The 23,420-nt window shown below is 46.7% G+C and overlaps 1 protein-coding gene across 5 annotated transcripts in view; it reads right to left on the bottom strand.

Moving 5' to 3' along the window:
- The window catches only part of MED22 (mediator complex subunit 22), a 138,928-nt gene that overhangs the window by 73,362 nt on the left and 42,146 nt on the right, over positions 1-23,420 (bottom strand). For all 5 annotated transcript variants that reach the window (XM_069609334.1, XM_069609337.1, XM_069609336.1 and 2 more), the window contains 2 exons: positions 13,771-13,909; positions 5,716-5,796 (listed from right to left, as the gene is read on the bottom strand). In XM_069609334.1, coding sequence (XP_069465435.1) covers positions 5,716-5,796; positions 13,771-13,893 — 204 coding nt within the window. In that variant the 5' untranslated portion in view covers positions 13,894-13,909. The remainder of the gene's footprint in view (positions 1-5,715; positions 5,797-13,770; positions 13,910-23,420) is intronic.

Raw genomic sequence — 23,420 nt, 5'->3', positions numbered from 1 at the left:
TCAACCCATGACCAGTCTTTAATATTGGCAACCTGTGAGATAAGCTCTGAATTAGACGATGAAGAATTGTCATTCGAAACAGATACACTAGGGCCTTCCACTAAAGCTGGGGCTGAAATTCTATGAATCTTCTTTCGATTGGAATAGTGAAAGATGGACCAAGATGGATCAGGTCTGCTCGATGGTCCCAGATCAATGTAAAGACGATACATGAGTGCAGTTGACATATAATTCTGTAGTTATTATGTAACGTCAGAATGACCCATTCTATGTCGTCTGAATTAAGGATCCTCAATGAGAGAATCAGAGTAAATATGTTGAGAATAAATGAATGATTTAATCGTGAGGAGCCATTAATTTTAGAGTCACTGGACCAACCCATAATTTTAGAGTTTTTAAGTGTGAGCTCGTGATTGACCTGATCGTTTAGCTCAGAGTTCGTCTCTCTGTTAGTGTAGTCCGATGCAGGAACTATTAAAGAAAGAGTGGAATTTGTGAAAGCACTTCTTGCATGGGCTGAGACAGAGTTCAGAGCAAGATTGGCCTCAACAACGACCGGATTTTTGAATGGTAGAGCAGCACTTTTGTGAGCTGATATAAATTGACTATTTTTTTGCCAATCACAGAGAAAAAAACTAGATAGCGGTGTGTGTTTGGTCCTGCTATTGTCGGTCATGAGATGAGCAGGAACTACAAAAGAGCATCAATTTGGAGTTGGCAAGATGTTCATTCTTGTTTACAATTTGAGTATTTTGACTTTGCCTTTTTAACTTTTTGTTTTGGACACGTTAGTTTTTGATGCAATGATGGAGGACTCCTCCTGCACTTGTAAAAGAGCTTTACTTTCATCATTTAATTGATGAAGATGCAGAAGCTCATTGTTGGTGGAAAGGTTACAGAGCATTTTCAAGTTGGTGTTGTGACCAGTGATTTACCAATGGTCTCTTTACCATTCATTCTGTTTCTTCTTTTTATAGCTCCGAGTTCAAGTCTTGAATTTGCATGAAAGAAATTGAGAGGACGGGATGGAGTCTTTCGGCCACTGCATAGTGTCAGTGGACGACTGCGCGTTCAGGGTTTTGGGGATCTCTGAAGCATTCATTAGGTCTAAGAGAGGGGAAGGACTGTTTGGGTAATCGCTCACTACATCTGCCAAAACTCGGTCCCTTTCCTGAATGATACAGCCATTGCTTTTTTTAGGAGTGTACGGAACCGGATGGGCATGCACGTGATTTTGCAATTCAGATATCTTTTTAGCATTAGAGTTCATGCGTCCCCACACTTCTCTCAAATTGCGTGGTCATATTGCTACAGACAAGGTACATGCATTGCATATAACAGAGGCATAAGACGGTTTTAGTGGAGGAACATTTGTTATAAGGGGTTCAGTTGGAGTCACGAAGCTCCATGACCGTTGGGATTTCGTTTGAGAGGCAAATGAGGTGGAAGAGGATTTATTACTGTCTGCTGCCGTTTTGGATTTAGGTAGCAAGAAGGTTTCATGAGCATATACAAACCCTTTCAGTCTACTCAGCTTCACTAAGACATCCAAGAGGGTGGATTTCATATTCTGAATTTGAAAGTGCGTGAAGTCATGACCATTATCCAACAAGTTCAAAATTTGCGCCAAAACTGTTAAGGAGTATGACTCCGGAGTGTTTGTCCTGAAATAGATTGGTTTGGACAGGAGACGCATGGACATACGATGTCCTTTGATTGTAGTTTGGGGTAGCATTGGTGTCGAGAAGTGGGGCCTTCTCCTGGTCAAGGATGATACCCTTCATTTCAGAAGATGAGTCGATTTTAGGTATTGTGGGAGAGCTTGCCATGGGCACAATCGGCTCTCTAGTGAACGAGGAAGACAATTAGAGTCGGTATGTGTGGCAGTAGCAGTGGAATAGAGATGCACTTCATCTATGTGCTCAGGCGGAAAGAGAGTGAGAGTGCAAGGCCCTAATGACAATCTAACTCACAAAGAGTTCTGCAACAATTGCTGGTGCTAACATGGAGAAGTCAGAAAGCGAGTTATGGAAACGTTCTTCCAATTTTGATTCCTGAGAGAGGTTGCTGGAGTTACCCGGGCTTTTAACAGGGATGTTCTGAGCCTGAAAATCTAAGTTACATACCTCATGAAGAGAGAAGGTTAAAGAATCCTGTTTAAGTGATGAGGCATGATGTACCTGTGCAGAAACCAAGCCGGGCATAGAGGTACACCCACTGCGAAGCGAGAGTGAGTTTTTGTTAGTCACTGTGGCAACGCAGCTCGTATTAGCCATATTACCAGATTTAATTTGAGATGATGGTGGCACATCAGTGCACCGACTGTCGAGTTGTGCAGTGTCTTGATGTACCAAAGAATCTGTTTTAGGTTCCGGAGCAAGAGGTCTACCACCATGATGACCCCAAAGTTCTTTGTAAATGATGTTGATTTCAGTAATTGACAGGAAAACTGTACTTAAATGTGTGAATCAGGTAGGAGATACCCTTAGGTGCAATGCAAAAGGAACACACACAACTCTTACAATGGGACAAAAGTATGGTTAATTCAAATTACTCATGACATCATTGTTGTAAATTTTACAAGGCAAATAAAGACAAAGATTGAGGTGCGACTGGTGCTGTTCGAAAGTCATGTGCAAGAATCCAGTGCAACAGTTTCAACACAGAACAGGTGTATACAGCCTCACCTTGTACGCGCCTTTGCGCTGAACACTTACGAGAGAGAAACCGGTAAACTCTTAGCTGTGATGCATGCTCACAGAGTGGCACAGTCATACTTGCAACAGGAACATACCCCAAAAACTGCGATTAAAAGTAGAATATAAGGCAAGGTCACAGGGGTTGATTTATGCCACTTTTCAGAAATAAAAATTACCTGCACCCAGGGATGCAGATAACACGTCAGACACGTCAGTTGAAGACAACACGTGGGTTTGAAGGAAATATAAACCAAACTCTGTGTTCGCCATAACATCTGGAAGTGTGATAGATCATGTGATCATTGATAGTACGAGTGACACAATAGGCGAGAGGAAGGTAGGAGCTTTATCCTCTGCTGATAATGAAAAGCCGATCCGAAGCACAATCTCGAAGCCAGGACACAATTCTCAGCGTAGAAGTCAAACACTGCGAATGCAGATCATTTTGACACAATTGTGAGTAGAGACTGTGCGCTCACCCATCCATTAGCAAAAGATAAGAGTGATGGCTTACTTCAAGAGATGGACTCAGACCTTGGCGTATCGAACAAAAGGTAAAGGCGCGGAAATAAAACTTCACTGCGTGCTCAAGTTAGTAAACAAAGCAAGCCGTGCATAGAATAATTTTTAAATAAGCCTCACCAAAACTGATGGAAAAGACTGTATGCACCAGCCACCGTCCCCACAGGCGTAACAGGCACTTCCTTGGAGTGCGCGCTCCTGCCTTAAGAAAGACGTTGCACCACAGAGGGGCAAGGCTTCACGGGATGAATCGTGATAATGTATTTTGAGAGCCTTGCATTCCTTGCAAAAGGAGCTTCCAGGCATAACAGGCACTTATTGGGGCCCTTCCTTGGGGCACGCCACGGTAGCAGTATTATTAATGATTTATTCTTATTTCTCCATTAACAAAATATGCAAGCATATAAGAACCAGTAATAGTATGCATTCCCAACGGGCAACATGTGAAAGCGTTTTCAGGGTTCCACATGCCATCAAGAAGGACGCCGACTTTGTGTCCAAGTTTCGTGATCTTTATTGGAAGATGTGGTAGAAGGGTGGGCAACTCAAAATAAAAATGTGGCATTTCTAAACAAATTAAGTCAGTACGGTTCTTCCCTTTAATGAGGTTGTGCTTCTTCCTGCTCAAAAAGAACTTCTTGCCCATTCTCTCTTCTGCGGCTTTCCCAGCCTTAAAAGCAAGTATCCCAGTTTATATGGTTCAGCCCGCTTTGTGGGGTTACAGGCTTTTGGGTACTCAAACCCTTCTTGGTCTGAACTAGATGCTGGCTTTCCGGAGTCTCATATTCATGACTCCTTACAATCAAGTCTTCAGACCAGGCAATCAGTGCATGCAGCTGCAGGGAGAGGTAGAGAAGTACCCTGCGTCCACCTGGCCCTTCTCCAGGCTTCTCTTTCCCCACCTCTCCAACTCCACTGTAATCTCCCTGGCCCCAGCTCTTACCACCTCACACCCCCTTGTCTTGCCTAAGGCTAACTGGACAAAGCCAAAAAGTGCATGCTCTCACTGCCTAGTAGTCATCTATCCCTCTTCCTTTGCCCTGGCTTCGCCAACTGATGTTCTTATCTCAGCTTTACTCTCACATCCTCGCGTTATCTCCGAGTCACTTTCACTCTGACATGGCCACCTCCTGCTTCTCTTTGGGTCTCACCACCCACTTCGGTACTCTGGTTCCTACCACCTTCTGTTGACTTCCACCCTGCAGACCATTATTCCCTCCTTCTGCAACTTTACATCCTTGAGGTTACCGCTTGCATCATTATTCCCTTGATCCTCACCAGACACTGCTCCCTATCTGTTACCACCTTCTGATATTACTCCCTCCTCTTCGGCTACCACCTCTTCTAGTCCACCCTCTAAGCTCTTACCACCAGCTCCTGTTCTCGACAGCCACCTTTCTGCTGTCATCACTCTATCCAGACTCTGCTTCTCTCCAGCCTTCTCAAAACACAAGTCACCTGCTCCTACAACTCACACTTCCCGAGTGGGATGGGGTGTTTTTATAGTGTTTTCCCTCCTTCACCTGGGTGAGAAGTTCTGCACCTGCTGTGTGTAATTTGCTGTTCTCACGTTGATTCCTAAAACAGCAATGCACTAAATGGGCTCGGACAAGTCTATACGTGGTAGGACTGCCATGTTGGTTTTTGATCTTTTGCCCCCTGACCCTTCAGAGTGCTGCATGTGGTGTGCCGAGATCTTCGACATTCCCAGCTTTAAAGGCTGGGAACACACTGGGTTTTGGAACAGCTTTCCTAACTCTTTTTCACTAAGCACACTTGGAAATCTTAACATTGTATCGCATGAGCGATATCATTTGCAGGCGAACAATGCCTCTAAAACTCTTCATCCTTTGCTGAACTCTCCTGACCTCTCAGCATTTAATAAGTAGCAAACTAGCAACATTGTATCCACACATTTCATAGAAGGTGACCTATGATGCATCGTAGAGCACTGCAACAGTATCCAAACACTCACTATTATCATCGAGTGAAGAGCAACCACCTCCTTTAAAGGGAAAGTCTTACTTTACCATGTTGTAGTTTTGGGTCTTCCTGGGGAGAGCTTCAGCATGACCTCAACAAGGCAAAAGCTCCCATGATTGACTTGGAACATCAGAACTCGCATTACGAGCTGGTAGTGCGGCACAGATTGTTCCCTGCAACATAATGCCGGCCAAGGTGGGGTGATGAGTGATCCCAACCCCATACTGCCTGCAGATCCAACATCCTGTGTATCAGGACATACAGAGAATTGCCAACCTTTAAAACAGACGCTGCTAGCACCATGGCGATATTAATCACTCCAGATACTTCCATCCCCATGCAAGGAGAACGCCCTAGACACATCCTTCACCACGGAAAGCATGGTCTTTAGACAGATGCTCCTAACACCACAGTGAGTGCCCTGGTTATGGCAACACATTATGGATAGAGCGAGTCAGAGGAAATCCCCTGGCACCAGGGAAGACAGTGTTGTAAGGCACCAGGTACTTACAATGTTAGCGGCCCGCACATGCATTTCATATGTGTCTTGCTCCCCCTGCGTCGCTCGAGAAACTTGGGTTTCATCTTCAACCTGAAAATAAAATAATCAATATGAAATTGTTTGCACGCAAATAATCAAAAACTTCCAGTTTTTAAACATCAATCCTTTCCTTCTTGTAAAAGAAAGTTTGTGTGCAGTCTGAATATGGATATAGAACAGGAAATATAAGGAAATGGGTTCTCTGTCCTTTTGTTTTCCTCCCTGTGCCCCAGGTCCAGTCACAGATCTATGGTCAGGGAATACATGCCCAACGTTGGCGCTTCAGAGTTCCCATTTGTTAGCAATATTTTCACTTTGTTTCCCTCCTTACTTGGTGCAATGTGATGTGGGGGTACCGAAGGTTCGGGTTGAGATGTGTTGTGTTTTGAAAGTATGTGGATTTGCAAAAACCCATTCACATGCTAACAGCATGCCTCAGAGCGCATGTAGTCGATTGTTGCAGTACTTGGCAGGATCTGTGGGAAAGGACGTGGTGGAGGTTATGACCAAGATTGAGCATGAAGTTGTTGTACATGCACTTAAAGAAAATTAAGATCTTAAAGGAGAAATTGGAGGGTCACATTATTCGGTGTAGCCTAAACTAGGTTTTCAGGCGAGGTAAAAACCTTTTTTAAACGCCACAGTCCATCTTTCTTTTTTTTTTTTAAATAGGTTTATTTTTTAACAAGGCAGGAAAACATTACATTCACTTGCGGTCAACATTCAGAATACATTTTACACAAGAGTACTGCTCTCCCCCCCTCCCTGAGTTCATCCCGTAGTTCATTCCCCTTCCTCCTGTTCCTGTCCCTGTGGGGCGGGCCGGCTCTCTAGGACCCTCCTGGCCAGCTGAGGTTTGTATGTTAATGCTGGAAAGTCTCGATCAAATTCGAGGACCGGGTTCCAAATGTTCTGGAAGCGGTGGAGAAGGCCTGCTCTGGCCGTGGTCACCTTCTCCGCGATGAGTACATCCCACACTTTCAACCACCACAAGGGCAGGAGTGGGCCTTCCACCGACTTCCATGTGCGGGCCACCACTATTCTACCCGCCAACAGGCATTGGGACAGCAGTTTAGCTTTAGGTCCTGTGCTTGGGTAAATCCCTGGGACCGGGGCGCCCAAGAGAATAGGTTTGGGCTCTAGTGGGAGTGTAATGTGCGTGATTTCTGCAATGACCAATGACCGCTAGGCATTCTTTCCAGAAGTTCTGGGCTTTGGGACAAATCCACCAAATGTGGAAAAAGGATCCACATCGTCTCCAGCAGGCCGGGTCCACCGAAGGATTCATGTGGTGCAGTCTTAAAGGGGGGGGGGCGTACCAACGTAGTAAGATTTTGTGGGCGCATTCTCTATTTGTAACACAGGTGGATGCTGATTGGGTGCGGGTCCAGACGTCCACCCAGGCTTGGTCCTCTATGGGGTGTCCCAGGTCTGCCTCCCACTGTGCCATGGCCCGGGATTTGGAGGTGAGAAAGTCTTTTTGGAGAAGCTTATATAATGTTGAGATCTTACCTCGGAGTGGAAGGTTTTTGAGAGTAAGTTCTATGGGTGTGGGAAGGCGGGCTGCTGCTTGGCGTATATGTGAGTGGGAACACCAGTGCCGCAGTTGGAGGTAAGTGAACCTGTCCGTTTCTTGAAGGTGGAAACCATCTTTACATTGTTCGTAAGAGAGCGGTTGTCCTCCCTCGAAGAGTTGTCCTATGATCTCCAATCCGCCCGCGATCCAGTTTTTGAAGTTTTTGTGAGCTGTTCCCGGGGAAAAGGCAGGGCTCAGGAAGACCGGGATGAGGGGTTAAGTCCCCTTGGGATTTTCTTCTGCTTCAGCGTCTTATCCCATATGGCCACAGTGTGCCTGGTGGTCAGTAATAGCGCCTGCCATGGTCGTCTGGCCGCCAGTGGGATGTGGGGAAGGAAGCGTAGGGGAAGGGCTAGGCGCGATTGTTCCATGTCCACTCATCTAGGGCGATTGGTAATTGTTTGCCATGCTTGGATGCACGCTAGTTGGGCTGCTATCTGTTATTTCTGGAGGTCAGGGACCCCCCAGGCCGCCCAGTCTTGCATTCCCCATCATCGAGTCCCTTGGTATTCTGGCTTTTTTCCCCCTCCAGATGAATTGCAGCATTTTCCTCTGTAGGTTCTGAAGTGCAGGGGTTGGGATCATCACTGGGAGGGCTGAACATGTATACAGAAATCTTGGAAGCAGGTTCATTTTACATGCTGTGATCCTGCCCACCAGGGAGATCTCCTGGGATGCCCAGCGCTTAAGGTCAGACTCCAGTTCTCGAAAGAGCGGAGGGATGTTCATGCGGTAGACATCTGTCGGGTTAGCCAGAATCTGGACCCCCAAGTAGTTGATAGCCTTCATTTTCCATTGGATCGGGCACATTGGAATTAGGTCTTCTCGCTCTCTCGGAGAAATCCTTATTCCTACCACTGCTGATTTATTGAAGTTAATAGTGAAGCCTGTGACCCTTCCATAGTTGTTTAGTTCGGCCAAGGCGTGTGCCAAGGAGCTGCGGGGGTCAGTGATAGTTGGACATCGTCCGTGTAGAGGGCCAGTTTATGGTGAGAGGGCCCTACTTGGAGCCCCTTAATTGAATAGTTCAGCCTAATCCTTTGGGCAAAGGGCTCCATGATCAAGGCAAATAGGAGTGGGGACAGTGGACATCCCCGTCTCGTTCCGCAGGTCAGCGTGATGGGGGGTCGAGAGATTGCCATTCATTCTAAGTAGGGTTCTGGGTGCTTTGTAGTTGGCTAGAATCATTGAGCGGAATTCCGGCCCAAATCCAAATGACTCTAGGGTTAGTCTCATAAATGTCCAATTCACCTTATCAAACGCCTTGGTTGCGTCCAGTGCCATGAGTGCCATCCCTCTTTCTCCACGTGTGGCTAGATCCACCAAGTTCAGAGCTCTGCGGATATTGTCCGCCGTAGATCGGTTCTTCAGAATGTTGAGGAGGGCGATGGGTCTATATGAGGCTGGACATCTCGGGTCGCCTCCAGGTTTGGGGAGCAGGATGGTGAGTGACTCTTGCATGGAGGGGGGTTATCACGCCGGTCTCTCTAAAGGAGTTAAACAGCTCTACCAGTGGGTGAGTAGTTGTTGCTTGAAAACCCAGTAGAACCCGGTTGTGTAGCCATCTGGGCCTGGAGCGCGAGATTTAAGCGATTTTATATCCTCATCTACCTCCTCAGTAGAGATTGGTGTGTCCAGGAGGTGTTGCATGGCGTCCGGGATTCGAGGGAGTGCTTCTTTGCGAAGATATTCCCTTTGTTCGCTCACGTCCCGTGGTGGAGCGGTCATTATCTGTTTCAGATGTTCAGCTGGCAGGCGTTGTTTGTTTTGTTCTGCGTATTGGATTCGACCATGTGTGTCTCGGAGCCCAATAACCGCGTTTCCTTTTGCTTTGGCTAGTTTGGCCACCGCTTATTTTCTTTATTGTTTTTGGCATAATAGAATTGCTTGGCCTTGGCCATTTGGTGTGCTGTGTGTTCGGCGTAGTGGGCCTCAATCTTCTTCTGTGCCGTGCGAATGGCTTGTTGGGTTCTCGGGACCATCCTTTTTCTTTCTTTCTCCACCTTCCGGAGGTCTTCTTCGAGGGCCAAGCGGGTTTGACGTCTGGCTTTGTGGAAGGCAACTCCCCATGCTATTAACTCCCCCCTCAAGACCGCTTTCATAGCTTCCCAAGTGTTGGCGGGCGATGTGTCCGTTACAGGGTTTTCCAGAAAGAAATTCTTGATTGTGGTGGCGAGCGAGTCCCTAAGCGGCATTTCATTGAGAATTGGATCATAGAGAGTACATCTACGTCGGGCCGGGTGGGGAGGGCCCGGGATTCGGATTTCCAAGGACACTGGGCCATGGTCCGACAGAATCCGTGGGCTTATGGAGACCTCGTAGGTGAATGAGAGAATTTGGGGGGAGACCAGAAGAGATCGATCCTTGAAAATGTTCTGTGGACGCGGGAGTAGAATGAAAAGTCTTTTTCGGAGGGGTGGAGAACCCTCCACGCGTCTACCACATCCATAGTGCTGAACAGCTGCAGTAGTGCCAAAGCTAAGGTGAAGTCCCCAGATGATGGGGGGTGGGTCTATTGTAGGGTCCGGCACTCCGTTGAAGTCGCCCCCAACTTGGCCTTCTAGGAAGGAGGGGAGAGCAGCGCATAGGGCCTCGTAGAAGGTGGCCCGAGCCGAATTAGGAGCATATATCGACACAAAGGAGTATAGTTCCCCCAAGTAGAAGGCATTTCACAGCAACGAACCGGCCCTCTGGGCAGAGCGTCGTGTAGAAAATCTGAGGGTCCACCCCCTTCTCAAAGAGAATGGCTGTGCCCCCTTTTGGAGTTTCCAGATGCAACAAATTGTTTCGGGAAGAGACGAGAGTGCAGACGTCCAAAGTCGGCTGGTAATAAGTGCGTTTCCTGCAGCATGGCTACCGCCACCCCTTCATTTTGAAGTTTTTGCAATATTGACTTACGTTTGGCTGGGGAGTTTAGGCCTCTGACATTCAGTGAGACGAAGTTCAGGGTGGAGTGGTCTGGAACACTAGACAAGGGAGTCGTTATGTCTGGTGGGGGTGCGGGGGAGGAGGTTGTGTCAGCCAGCAAAACTTGTAGGTATCGCCTTCCAAGGATATAGGTTGATCCTCGGAAGCGTGCATTGGCCGTGGGGTGGGGCCCACCGCCCCGACTGTCGGGGTCTTCTTTCGTTTCTTATGGATGGTGAGGTTCCTTTAAGTGTGGCTATTTCTTCTTTCAGAACCTCGGGACTCTGGACCAGGAGTTTGCTTTAGTGATGGGCAATTTCGGGAGGTCTGAGTCAGAGGCCCTCTCAGAGTTCATGGGTGACCGCGCTTCAGAGGGCGTCGGGTTCATGATCTTTTCAGAGTCTTCCAGGTGGCTGATTCTTCTTCGAGTGCCTTTGTAGGAGAACTGTAGGGCCGTGGGGAAGAGCCATCGATAACAAATTGGTTGGTCTTGTAAAAAGACAGCCAGGGGTCAAAGGGTTCGTCTTTTCTGAAGAGTGAGGACGGATAAATCTTGGTAAATTTGGATGGGGGTGCTCTGAAAAGTTATTTCATCACAAGAGCGACTGATGCAGAAATGGCTTCCTTTGTCGTGAAAAAGTGCACTCTGGTAATGACGTCTGGTGGAGAGTCCGTTTCCACTCCCCGACGAGGGCGCATCCTGTGAGTGCGGTCCAGGAGGAGTTGTGACTTATCTAAATCCGGTAGAAGAGCTTGGAATAGGTCCCCCACATATTCCGTCAGGTTTCTATCCGGAACTGAGGTTGGGACCCCCTCGGATGCGCAGGTTGTTGCGTCGGGCCCTGTTTTCTAGTTCTTCTTGTTTAAATTCTAATATTTCACATTTATCCTGGAGGAGTTTGATTGAGCGCAGAACCTCCGCCAGGGTCGATGCTTGGTCCCGTGTCCGGTCTTCTACTTCTCCAAGCCTCTGTTCGGCGTCCGTTACCCTTTGGTCGGTGTTTTCCAGTTTGGTAGACAATTCCAGCATGCATGATCTGAATTCTGATTTAATGTCCGCCATGAAAGCCTTAATATCATTTTTCGTAGCGAGGGTACCCTTATCCTCTGGGGCTGCTAGAGGGGTGGAACCAGGGGATTCTTGTTTTTTAGACTTATCCATCGCCATCAGCATTGTTGCAATGTCTGCGTTTTTGCCGGTCTTGGCTTGTTTGGACATCTCGTTCCCCTAGGCAAAACGGGGCTTCTGTGTACCCCGGAGTAGAGGGGAAGATTATTGCAGTGTTTAGGGGCCAAGAGTCACAGTGGGTGGATGGGGGGTTGCAGAAGGTGGGCCCAGGCGCCCCTGGAAGATGGAGGATCTTTTTGTGTGTCAGGTAGGTAAGGGGGTAGTTGTGTCTAGCTGCCCCGTCTTAGTTGCTGATGGGAGCTCACCAGGCCTGCTCAAGCCCTGCTGCGCAGCTCCTAACTTGTCTTCAGAGCTGTAGCTTGTCCCACCCAGAGGCTGAGCAGAGCTGTAGTAGGGGGAGATCAGGGGAAATCACATTTTTACCATGTCTGGGTGTAGGGTGGGGGCTCTGGCGGCCCAGCGGGGGGCTCCCCCTGCTGTTGGTGGCCTCTTCTGATGGTGGGGAGCAGGGGATTGCTATAGGCCGCCAAGGATGGTGGCCGCCGCTGGTTGTGGTGGTTCAGTATGGGAAGGCACTGGAGCAGCGCCGCCGATGTCCCCCATCCCCCGGCTCACCTCCACTCCAGACCAGGGCTTCTTGTTATTGCAGTTGGCGCGGCAACCGCGTCCGAAGCGGAATCCTCCCGGCCACTCCCTGGCCGTAAAGGGCGCGGGCGCAGGCAGGGCCGCCGGGACGTCTGCAAGGGCACCTTCTCTCCGATCACGGGCGCATCGCCGCCGGCACCCTGCAGCTGGAGCCAGGGGGCCCGCGCGCCTCGGCCAGGCCGCACGGGCCGTATTGGGCTGTTGTGTCATGGCCTCAGCGTTGCCCACAGAGACAGGGCGGGGGTAGTGGGGGTTCGCAATCCCCGGCGAGGAGAGTTATGTATGTGGGGGTCAGCGTGCTGGAAGGGGACCGCCGCGAAGATCCCCGGGGGCAGGAGCTCCTCCCCTTCTTTAAGCCGCTCCTCAGCCTCTGCAATCCTCTGAGCTCTCGTCCGCCATCTTGGAGAAAGGTACGGGTGGGGAGCTCAAAACTTCGTATCTCCGCAGCTTGTCCCCAGAAGACTCCCGGAGCGCGGCCACCACTGCAGCAGGCTTTCACCAAGCCTCGATCATATCGGTCCATGGTCCTAGCCTAATATTGGCCCCAATTCGTCGCAGCAGCGGGCGTCCCACAGAGGCCGTCAAAGGAGCGACTGCATAGTCGGCGCTCCAGGCCACGCCCCGTCTATCTTTCTTTTTGCATGAAGCTGTATAATGCTTTGGGAGAGAGCTAGGAGTGTATAAAGAATTTCATATTCAACTAGATTCGATAAGTGAATTCCATTCTGGGGGTCTACAAAAGAAACTGCTGTTGCCAACCCACAGACTATATGCAGAAATAGCACAGCCGACTTTCACTGGGCCATGAAGGCTTTAAACACACAGGGGATCTTGTGGTGCATTGAGAAGCCACCCCGCAAGCTTGGGTGCACACATTGTCAAGAGAAACCTGGTGGAACATGGGGAGATAGTACAAGGCACGTGGATGGGGAGACAGCACGAGGTGTTGGGTGGATGGGGAGACAGAATGAGGAGCATGGGTTCAAGGAGACATTGAGATTGAGGAACTCAGGCGTGTGGGGAGACTCAATGAGGTGCTCCACAGTACAGGGATACAGTGCAAGGCGCTCAGGGTGCATAGACATTCTTAGGAGCATGGGCATATGGACACAGGAAATCTGGAAAGCTTGTAGCATATAAAAAGGACAGTGGCCTGCCTCAGGATTTGCGCTATTACTAGGAATTTGAGCCTTCTATCCTGAGCCCTAGACACAGGCGCCCACAAGTTGAATCCATTCATAGGGTGCATCGGATTACAAATGTACTGAGACTTGTTGTATTTTGATCCTTTTCTCCTGTACAGTTGGATCCTTTTCTCCAGTACAGGAGACAGACACTTCTATTTGTTAATAGAACTTTGACGATGATGGAAAAAACACTTGAAACCACATTGCATGTTCTATAACCCCCTAAAAACATTGTTGATGCCTACCATGCCCTCAAGTCTCTTCAAGAGCATAATGGCATGTAAAACATAAGATTGGAATTGAGCTATTCTAGTCTTGTAGCCTTTCTGTTAAACTAAATCAATGTATAACAGGTTTTCATTGCTGAACAATGCTAATGTGATCAGCTTGGACTAGTGTTCAAAGAAAATAAAAACACCAAATAAAATATTGGAACCATGGGGCACTTTTATGGTGTTGTTCAGCCGCCCGACATGCAGCAAAATAAATCCCATGCGCAGTTCAGAGCGTTAATGACCCGGTCTGTGGCTCCATTACAAACATTTCAGCTTTTATCCCCCCACCCCGCACAAGCCACACACCTTGGCTGTCTTGATGATCTCTGTGAAGTTGTCCATGATCGATTTGATGTCATCTTTCAGCCTCTTATTGTAGGACTGAAGAAGGGTCTCCTTACTCTGAGGCAGCACACGTTGTTGTGACATTTTACCAGCAGGCTAACTGCAGGAGGAAAAGAAATCAAATGATGGTATTGACTGGTATCACAACGAAGATGTTTTTCAGAGACTCAGGGTAACCAGGGAAGGCTGGTAACACAAAATAACAAGCCCTCACTCCCCCCGTCCTGGTGTCTTCACAGCACCCAAAATCAAAGTGGCCCTATTCTGTTCCACTGATGCATGGTTGCTTTGAGCAGTGTGAGAAACCCAAGGGTATTCCACTCCTAAACCCCTGGATCCTCTTCTCAGGTGGCCAGGCAAAAGCCATCGGTCTTGGGTCCCGACCCTGCGGGTGGAGAAGCAAGAGAGGATCACCTGGGTGGAGGGCCCCAGACTTTGGCAGTAGGGTACACTTGTGTGAGACATGGCTCCCCCACTTTCCCTAATTGTGACAAACCTGAAACTTCACCAATCTTTCTGGGGTACTGTAGGACCTCTCCCCAAATTTAACATCTGAAAGTACTGGGAAGTCACCAAGAGTGATAAACACCACACCTTTTCACCAATTAGGTACTGAGATGAGAAGATGCCTGTAAAGTATGGTGAGGGTCAGGCAAGTCTAATTAGACGTCCTCACCTGCAGCCTTTGAAGCGGCTGCAGGTGTATAAAGGGAAACCAGTGAAGAGACACAGTGAGCAGCAGCAAGGATGCCTGTGTAGGAGAGACCAGGGGACCCTTTCCGTGTGGAGGCAGCCGTGATGGGACCTGAAGTGTGACCAGGACGCTGGCAGATAAGTGTGGGAGCCTCCATGGCGGAGTAAGAGCAGCTGGGAGTGACTAACTAGCACCAAAGAAAGAGAATGCTGTCAGCATCCACCACGAGGCAACAAAGTTGTCTGCGCCCACAGAAGTGAAAGAGACATGCGAGCAGGGCTCACTGAGGTCGGGGTGCTAACCTGGGAAGTCGAGAGGAGCAGCAAGAGCCAATGGAGGAAGACACCGCACACCAGTTGAGTGCTGGAAAAAAGACTCGGAAACCGGGGCGTTCCAGGCTGGCTATTTACTACGAATGAAGCTCTGTATGAATTCAAGTTTCAAAGCGAAACGAGATACATATTACATACCGAACTGAAAGGAAGTTTCCAAATAGCGCTAAACTGCACATTTTGAATATCGAACTGAATGAAAGTTAAAACCAACATTAAAAATGATGATATAATATATATATATATATATATATATATATATATATATATATTGAATATCCAACAAAGTAGAAGTTTTCAACAGCGTTACATCAAGCAGGTTGAATACCAAATTGGCTGAAAATACAAAACTTACACTTATATTGAATATTAAATAACATTATAAGCAAAACCAAAAATCAATACAGACTAAAAGGAGACTGCCCATATGAAAGCAACCTATGGGGAAAGGTATACAGGTGAAGGAGTGCAACCAAAGGTGGGCATGAACAGAATTACCACCAAATCAACTTTGTGAATAAATGCAGTGTGGCAAGGCCAACGACTGGCAAAAGGTGTGCGACAAAGCCAAAAGGCCAACATGGAGAATATAAGGGAGCGTGCCTTTCCACATGGGGGCAAATGCAGAGAAACCTGTGTGGGCTAAAGAACAAAGAGGCCCTGGCTGTCCGACCTGTGATGGGTGGACTGTGTGGTCTGATATCTGCGCCTAGACCAGTGAGCCCTACATAACAAAAGTAAAGACACGGCAAAACTTACCAAGAAGTAACACTACGAGTGAGCTGGTGATGCAAACCAGAAGAAGGGCCAAGTTGACCAAGAGAGTGAATCAGCCATTTGTTGCAACACTGAAGTCTTGGGGAAGGGAACCCTGAGACTTCATGAACGATAACTACCGTCTTGAGGACAGGGCCTCAGGACCTCTTGTTTTTACTGTATTACTTTGAACTTGGGGAAGGGAATATGAAGATAATCTGGGAGCTGGATGAAGTTCAGCATTTTGTGTTTATCACCATTGCTTAAATTATTGACATCCCTATACACGGTTTAGCTTTAGTTGTGAGGGCAAGCATAGGTTTTGGACACAGAGGCTTTTAAGTTGGACTCTTTGACTCCGACTTTCCTTAGTTTTGTTCCAGTAGGAAAATCCCACCTTACAATAGGGCAGGTTAGGCCTTCTACCATCCTGCCAATATTGTTTGTTTGAGCTCAAGTCTGTTGTTTGTGTCTTACTTCATGATGCCTTCACAGTATCAGCATATTGCAAAACAAACAAGGCAAGCCATGTACTAAAAGGACACTAGATGCTGGGAAGTGAGGCTGGTTGTAAAGAGCATAATATGCCTTTTAGAACAAAGTCTACCCTAGATAGGGGATCACAAAAATAAAAGCACCACATTTTGGAATCTAACATTAACCAATCAGACAATTTAAAAGGTTTCGAATGATTTCCGAAATTGTACACCACATATTGTACATATACCTACAGCAGGAGTGGTGCACAGAATGTCATAATCAGGGCGACTATCAATGGTATTCGGTTTGTGCCAGTTCAAGGAATGATCGACAAACCAAGCCGTACTGAATTCCCTTGCTGAAGACCCTTATTAAGATTAGAAGAGCATTTCACTGTTTCAACTGCAGTGGATAGGGTAAAATGATGCATGGGACAGAAGGGGTTAAGACTTCCTTACAGTAGGTCATGGATGTGATGTCATGGTAGCTGTTTATTGGCTGGGCTGGTCTGAACTGCAGTGAGGGGTGGCTGGCAGTAGGTGGCATCAGGGTGTCCCCAGAAAGGCTGGAAGAGATCTTTATCTTTGTGATTGCATGGCTGATGATAGATGACTGGACCACTGCGTGTGAAGGGAGAACTGGGATTGTGCAAGGTTCCTGCACCAATTCTCCTTTGAATCCTTAGCACCCCCCTACCCCCTCCTCTATGGTACGAGGGACAAACACAGAATGACAAGAAAGACCCTTGACATTATGTGGCTGCTAGAATAAAGCAGCATGGGCTAGTTCATGTGTTTAGGCATGGGTGAGGCACCCAGTAAGGGCTCTGATATTTGTATTTAAGGAAGACTTAACCTGCTGACAGCTGGGTTTGTGCTGTCAAAGAGTGGCCTACCCACCCGCGTCAAGAGCGTTCACAGCTTCCTGGGATTTGCCAACATTTATCAAAGGTTTATTTGAGACTTGTCCCACCAAGCTGTACAAATTACCATGTAGTTAAAGAAGGGTGATGTTTTGCCTGGATGCAGGAGGCCGAGCAGGGATTTTGAAGTCTAAAAACAGCTATTAAACAGGTCAGATTCTTCTTCATTCCGCTGTCACTACCCCATGCTTTGCGAAAGCGGATGCCCCAGGTTCAGCTTTTGGAGCTTTACGTTCACGAGCTGCATCCTTTAGCCTTCTCCAAGCAGTTGCTGCCTGCTCGGATCAATTAAATTTCTAACAGCAAGCTCTTTTCAATAAGTTCACAATTCCAAGAGGGGAGATCATTTTGTGTTGGGAGAAAGACACAATGACTGTGTGAAGAGAGGATGAGTATGCCCTTTTGAGTTCCTTTTTCCTATTCGGGTTGGAGATTGGTGGGGGCAGGGGGAGATTTGTGGGGAGGAGGGCTTAATGGTCAGGAAAATGACATTCTGTGAGACAGGTGGAAACAATAATCCACAGGCAAAGATAGTATATTTAAGATGTTTAATGAAAGTTTTAACCAACTGGTCTGGGTGGAAGCTAAGGGGGTTCTGATCCAAGGTAACACCTACTATGCAAGCCTTTCCAATGTTACAGGGAAACCTAAAGACCGTATGTCCTTTTATATCTCCCACCGAGAATTTCTAAGGAGGACTTTTTGTTGGACTGCCCAATGTCACCATGGTTTCTCTTCCAGTCGCTCCCCACCTCACTCTCTGGTCAATCTCTCATGCTTTATCTCTCACTCTAGCTCCATATCCTCTCCCCCGGTGCCATAGTCTCCCTTTTGCTCTAAATAACCCTTTTCTTCACTTCTCTCTCTTCCCCGAGCTCCTCTCCTCTCCTATCCCGCCCTGGCACTGCCCATTTATATCTTTATGATTCCTGCCTCTGTATTCGCAATCCCCTATCTACACCTCTATGTCCTAATCATACCACTAGTGTCTTGCACTACCCCCACACACTCATTCTATACAATCTGTTATCATCCTCACGCTCTCCAATTCCCCCTACACTTCTCCCCTCACTCACCCTTTACACCCCCCTAATCACTATACAACACAACTGGTGTTCTATACGCAATTCCTTGCATGCACTCTCTCAGAACACTGCCAGAGCCTCCTCAGCATTCCAGCAAACATATACAATGCACATTCAGGGAGGAGGAACTTCATCCGTCTCTCACCACCCTCCCACCCCCCGGCTCCAACACCTCACCTGTGGGGCAGGATTGGTTCTGGCATACACAACCAGCAGCTACCAGGCGAGGTCCCTGTAACCCTAAGAGGGTCATGACCCCTTAACACAGCTGGTAACTCTCTAGCAGTGAGAAAGGAAGTTCGAGGAAACCAAGATCCTTGACTGCAGAGGATTGCTTTGTGGTCAGTGGTACAGCAGTGCTTAGGACAGCGAAGCATGCCCTTCGCGCTGATGAAGATTTCTGCCAGCAAGGAGGTGAAAGATGGCTACGCATACGCAGACTTCAAATTGAGTTGCATGTCGCTGCCTTGACAGGTTGCCATGAATTGGTGGTGCAAGGACACCCTGCTTTCCATAAACGCCGAAAGTTTTGGGGCTACTTTTAATGGTCTATTTGAAATTGAAAAGGTGGTAAGCCCAAGAAGTAGGTTAACCCCCAGGTTAAAGATTCGCCAAGCTTTTCATGTGGGGTTACTCAAAACCATGCAGAGGGGGAACCATGTTGGAGAACTTCCCTTCTCCGCTGATCACGGAAGGGGCACTACCTAGCATCTGGTTGTAGGGTAGAAGAGACTGGTTAGCTTAGCACAAACCCCCAATATGAGATATTTTCGATTCCACATGTCAACTATGTGAGAAACCTGAAGGTGTCTCACATGCTAGTGCCCGGGATCTATCATCCAGGCGTCCAGGACACGGCCTTCACTTTTGGATCCAGCTCCTGGGGATGGACCGGTGCGGGAGGATCACCTGGATGAGGGGTCCTTGTTGAGTGGAAGTGGGACACCAGAGGATGAGACGCGGTATTACCCTTCCCAATAAGAACTTTTCCCCCATCCAACCAGGTAGGGTACCAAGGAATTCAACCCCCCCCTGCCCCTTTCCTGACACAAACACTTTCTCACAGACAGTTCACTGTGAGTGACAACGGACTAACACCAGAGCCATATACCTGACATGTCCCAACACCATGGACAGGTAAGGTCAGGCAATTACGGATTATTACACACACCTGACTTCCATGACACTTCCCCAAACGGATAAAAGGCGGAGCACGAAAGCACACTCCGAGCGAGGCAAACCACACAAGGAAATAGCAGTTCCAAGATGGCGGTTTAATACAAGGTGAAACACGCCAAGACCAGAGAGTCAAAAGGAGGAAAGTATCTGTGACCTTTAAAGAGTCATCTCTGTGAGCCTTGGAAAATAAGAAACGGAAGACCAGTAACTAAGGCTGATCAAACTTGCTGTGTGTCGGAGGTATCCGGGGCTCTCCTGCGTTGATAACCAAGGCAGGGAGGAGAGATTTCCGCCGTGGTACTGTCCTTGGATCCTACAATAAAGCAGCATCAGAAAAGACAGCACAGCCGGTGAGTCGGAGAGATGGATACCAAACCAGCTTGTGTTTTGAGCCAAAGCTGCAAGTGGCAATATTGTACAAAGAGAACAATGTGTGAGGCGTTGGCGATGGACGCAAGTATAATTGAAACCAAAGAAGTATTTGAACGTTGGGAGGCAACCCAAGATACCATACACAGAGTGGTCCGGCACCACGTGGGCGCTCATTGAAAGGACTCTGTTAGGTATCCAACTGATGCGGAGTTTGAGAAAAAGGAATACTGAGATTGAATTGGTCATGCAACAGGTCTTGCTAAATCCTGTGCCCATTCGAATGTTTGATAGTTTAAAGTACCTTGCAATTAGTCCGAGCCCAGCTGAGTGAGAATAATTGGCAGAAAGAAAGTGATTTGAGCCTGGCTGAAGGGGATCCGGGATGAGCCATGAGTCAACCGAGAAAGACTTATGTGAACATCGTTTGAAAGGGATCCGAGCCTGGAAGAGGGGGATCCAACGATGAACGTTTTGTTTTTAAAAGAATCTGAGCCCGACTGAAGGGGATCCAGGGTGAAGAGTGACTCGCCCGACTTGAATATTTGTAAAATAACGTTTGTGTTGTTTTTGTATACCAGGCCCTCTGAGTCAAGAGACTTGCAAGAAGTAAAGAGACCTGGACACAGGAGGTCCTGAACTGTGAAAATAGAACTGTATCCTCATGCCGCAGAAGCCAGAGTGTGTGCTTTCCTCAAGTGAACCTCCTTGTCCCGTGCTGAAAACGTGGGGGAGGCCAACGGCCCGAACATCCTGACTATAATTTTGTGAACACTTTTTCATGAACATCACCCCACCTTATTTTGTAAATTAGTGGTAAGGATTGTCAATAGGTTTTGTTTTGAAGTATAGGCCCTTTTTAATTTGACAAAGACTCCACTAGGAGTGCATTATTATTATTATTATTATTAGATGGTTGTAGCTAAATCTGTAGATTTAGGTTTAATAGGCGGTTATCTCACCCTTGTGAAAGTTCAATCAACACCCTTTTACTGTGGTCACTTGTGTCAGTCTTACTGTTGATACCATGCCTTCCTTACAACTAGTACCACATAAATATAACAATTTGTGGCATGAGGTATTTGGAATTTGCTCGAAGCCACATGAAAAAAACCCTCTACAATACATTTAAAGTAGAGCACAACATTTGCACGCGCCACTCGCCACTGGCTAGTGATAAAGGACTCTTGGTGAGCAAGAAATGGAGTGCTGGGTCTATGTACAAAATTGAGCTGGTGATTGACTGTTACCTTGAGGCAACAAGAATGAACTAAATAGTTGACATAACATAAAACCCAAACAAACATTTTCAGAATATGCATTCCTCTTTTAAATACAATGAACAAATCCATTTGTAAATTCACGGACCCATTCAATACATTATCTATTTCTTTCCATAAGATTACTAAAGCAATACTTAAAGAAAGCCGTTTCCTATTCATAAATCTAGACCAGAAATCTTCTGTGGATATGAAATCTGTATTAGCCACAATTTTCCCCAATGTCAAAACAGCACTTTTTTTCCATCAGTGGGCAAGGCAGCAATAGATGGCTCAAGGTCTTGCCCACTGCAAGATGCTTATATAATTTGCAGAAGAGCTCAGGGACTGGTAATTTCAGTCGAGGCCCTAGAACTTTCAAAGACTCTTAAACCTAAACTTCATATACAGCCTTTTGAATTCTCTAATTGGGTTAGCACTTAATATAGGGTTGAATACTCAGTAGTTTAGAAAGATGCCTAACATATTAATTTGTTAGTTGTGAGCTACAAATGTGTTTAATGTTCACATACCAGTCCACCACCTCCACCGTTTTCTTTAGCGAGTTCAACAACAAACTCGGACGCATTAATAATGAAGGTAATTTGGCTGAGAAACAATTGCTATTTTTAAAGAATTGTAGTTCCAAATTCAGAGTGATTGCTTGCCTTAAATCTTATAGATAGTTGCCTCTTGCCCATGTAATATTGTTTAAAAGATCAAGCTTCTCAGATGAAATATGATATTTAAAAAAGAAGGGGTGCACTCTATATTTTTATAGGTTTAAACTGTAGCTACACCTAAAATCGAAAAAGAAACATTTAAAATGACTTGTTATAAGTTGTAAAATGAACAACTTATGCACCAAAGTTCTGAATTTTAAAATATTGCAGGCATCCATTTTGTAATAGTTTTATGAGATTGTATGATGCCCTGGTGAAACGCCAGGCTGCTCAGGTATGCTTGCAAGCAGTCTGAACCTTGAGATAGCTTGGGTTTGTTTACTGCCGTCAGAGCAGTGAATTCTAAATACACACACTGCTATGTTAAAACCTTCATAAAACTGGCACACACCAGTCTTATAAATTGTTATGACAGCACCAGCAAATATGCCTCGTTTAGCTCAATGGACTTTAAAGTTGAACATTTCTTTAGAATTCATCTTTACAGGCATGACAATCATGTAATGCATAGTTGAATTTCTACTTCCATTCAGCTAAACAGGGCGCGTTTATCATACTGCTATAACCGTCATAAGACTGGCATGTGGAACGCCATTCTTATGAAGGTTAGAACACAGAGCATTGGCAAGGGACTGTGTGGTATAGTGGTTAAGTGTTAGCCCCATCAGCCACGCAACCTGGGTTCAAACCCCTGACGCTGGAGGGGGCTGGTGTTTGATCATTGCAATCAGGGCAATAAATCAGACCAATACATACACATTACGAAATGGACGCTTGCAAGATTTTAGAAAACAGAACTTGCAGGTTAAGTTGCTAATTTTACATTTCAAATTACCTGGCAGGAGTTATTGTTTTTCTTAGTTGCAGCCATAGTTTACACACAAATGTAGAGTGCACACTTTTAGAAACGTTACCCCAATTTCCATTTTATTAGCACTTTTGGAGTATATTGCCGTACTCCTATAGTAGATCTCCAGATGATTCCTTCAATTCTATCAAGATAATTTGCTATGTGATCAGAGAGAACATCCAAACCATATGGGAGCAGAGGTACAAACTTCAATGTATGCTCCAAAGATAGGGGGGTTGCTCTTTTCTTATTGTGTTTGATAATCAAAAGATTTGGATGTGGAACAAGCCTTTCCAAAACCGCTTTGGTCCTGTATTCTACTCTCCCACGTTATTCGGTCAATAAAATAGAAAAATAAACTTGCAATTAAACTATACGAGGGAGGATCGACACAATTCCCTTTTGAAAAAAATAGAGACCACGTAAGATTCGGACCAGGAATTGGGGGAAGAGGCCGACAACCCTGGTTTTCACAATTTCTTTAAATAATGGTGTAAGGAAAGAGGCCCACCATTAGGATTATAGCTTAGTGCAAAATACATGAGTCCATCAAGACAAGGTGCACCTAGGTGGTTTTGGACCGCTGAGGTCTTGCATTTAATAAACCTCTAAAACCACATCCGTAATGTTGTTCAGATAACAGCCGTTTGATTTCAATTTAGGGAGGAGACCTGTGGGCAGGAAACTACTTTCCAAAAATTGTTCCCGTGCCCTTTTGTTAATTACACTGGTAACTTTCAAGCTTGTCTTAAGATTGGTTTGATTATTGGCCAAAGGCAGCACGTCTTCTCTGATGATAACCACTGCCCTCTTTTCCATCTGATAGGTGTATCTGTGTAGCACCAGTTGGCTTGGGCAGCCATAAGTAGCTCTGGTAGCTGTTGGTGTCAAACTAGACAGGTTCCTCTAGGCCAGGGTTCTGCAACCTTTGGCTCACCAGATGTTTTGGACTAAAATTCCCATCAGCCCATGCCAACATCATCAATGGTTGTGGTCCTGTTA

This window comes from Ambystoma mexicanum, chromosome 8 (genome assembly GCF_040938575.1).
Source record: "Ambystoma mexicanum isolate Mex_15411 chromosome 8, UKY_AmexF1_1, whole genome shotgun sequence".
Taxonomy (NCBI): Eukaryota; Metazoa; Chordata; class Amphibia; order Caudata; family Ambystomatidae; genus Ambystoma; species Ambystoma mexicanum.
Note: the sequence above shows the minus strand (reverse complement) of the source record. Positions and strands in the feature narration are given on the sequence as shown.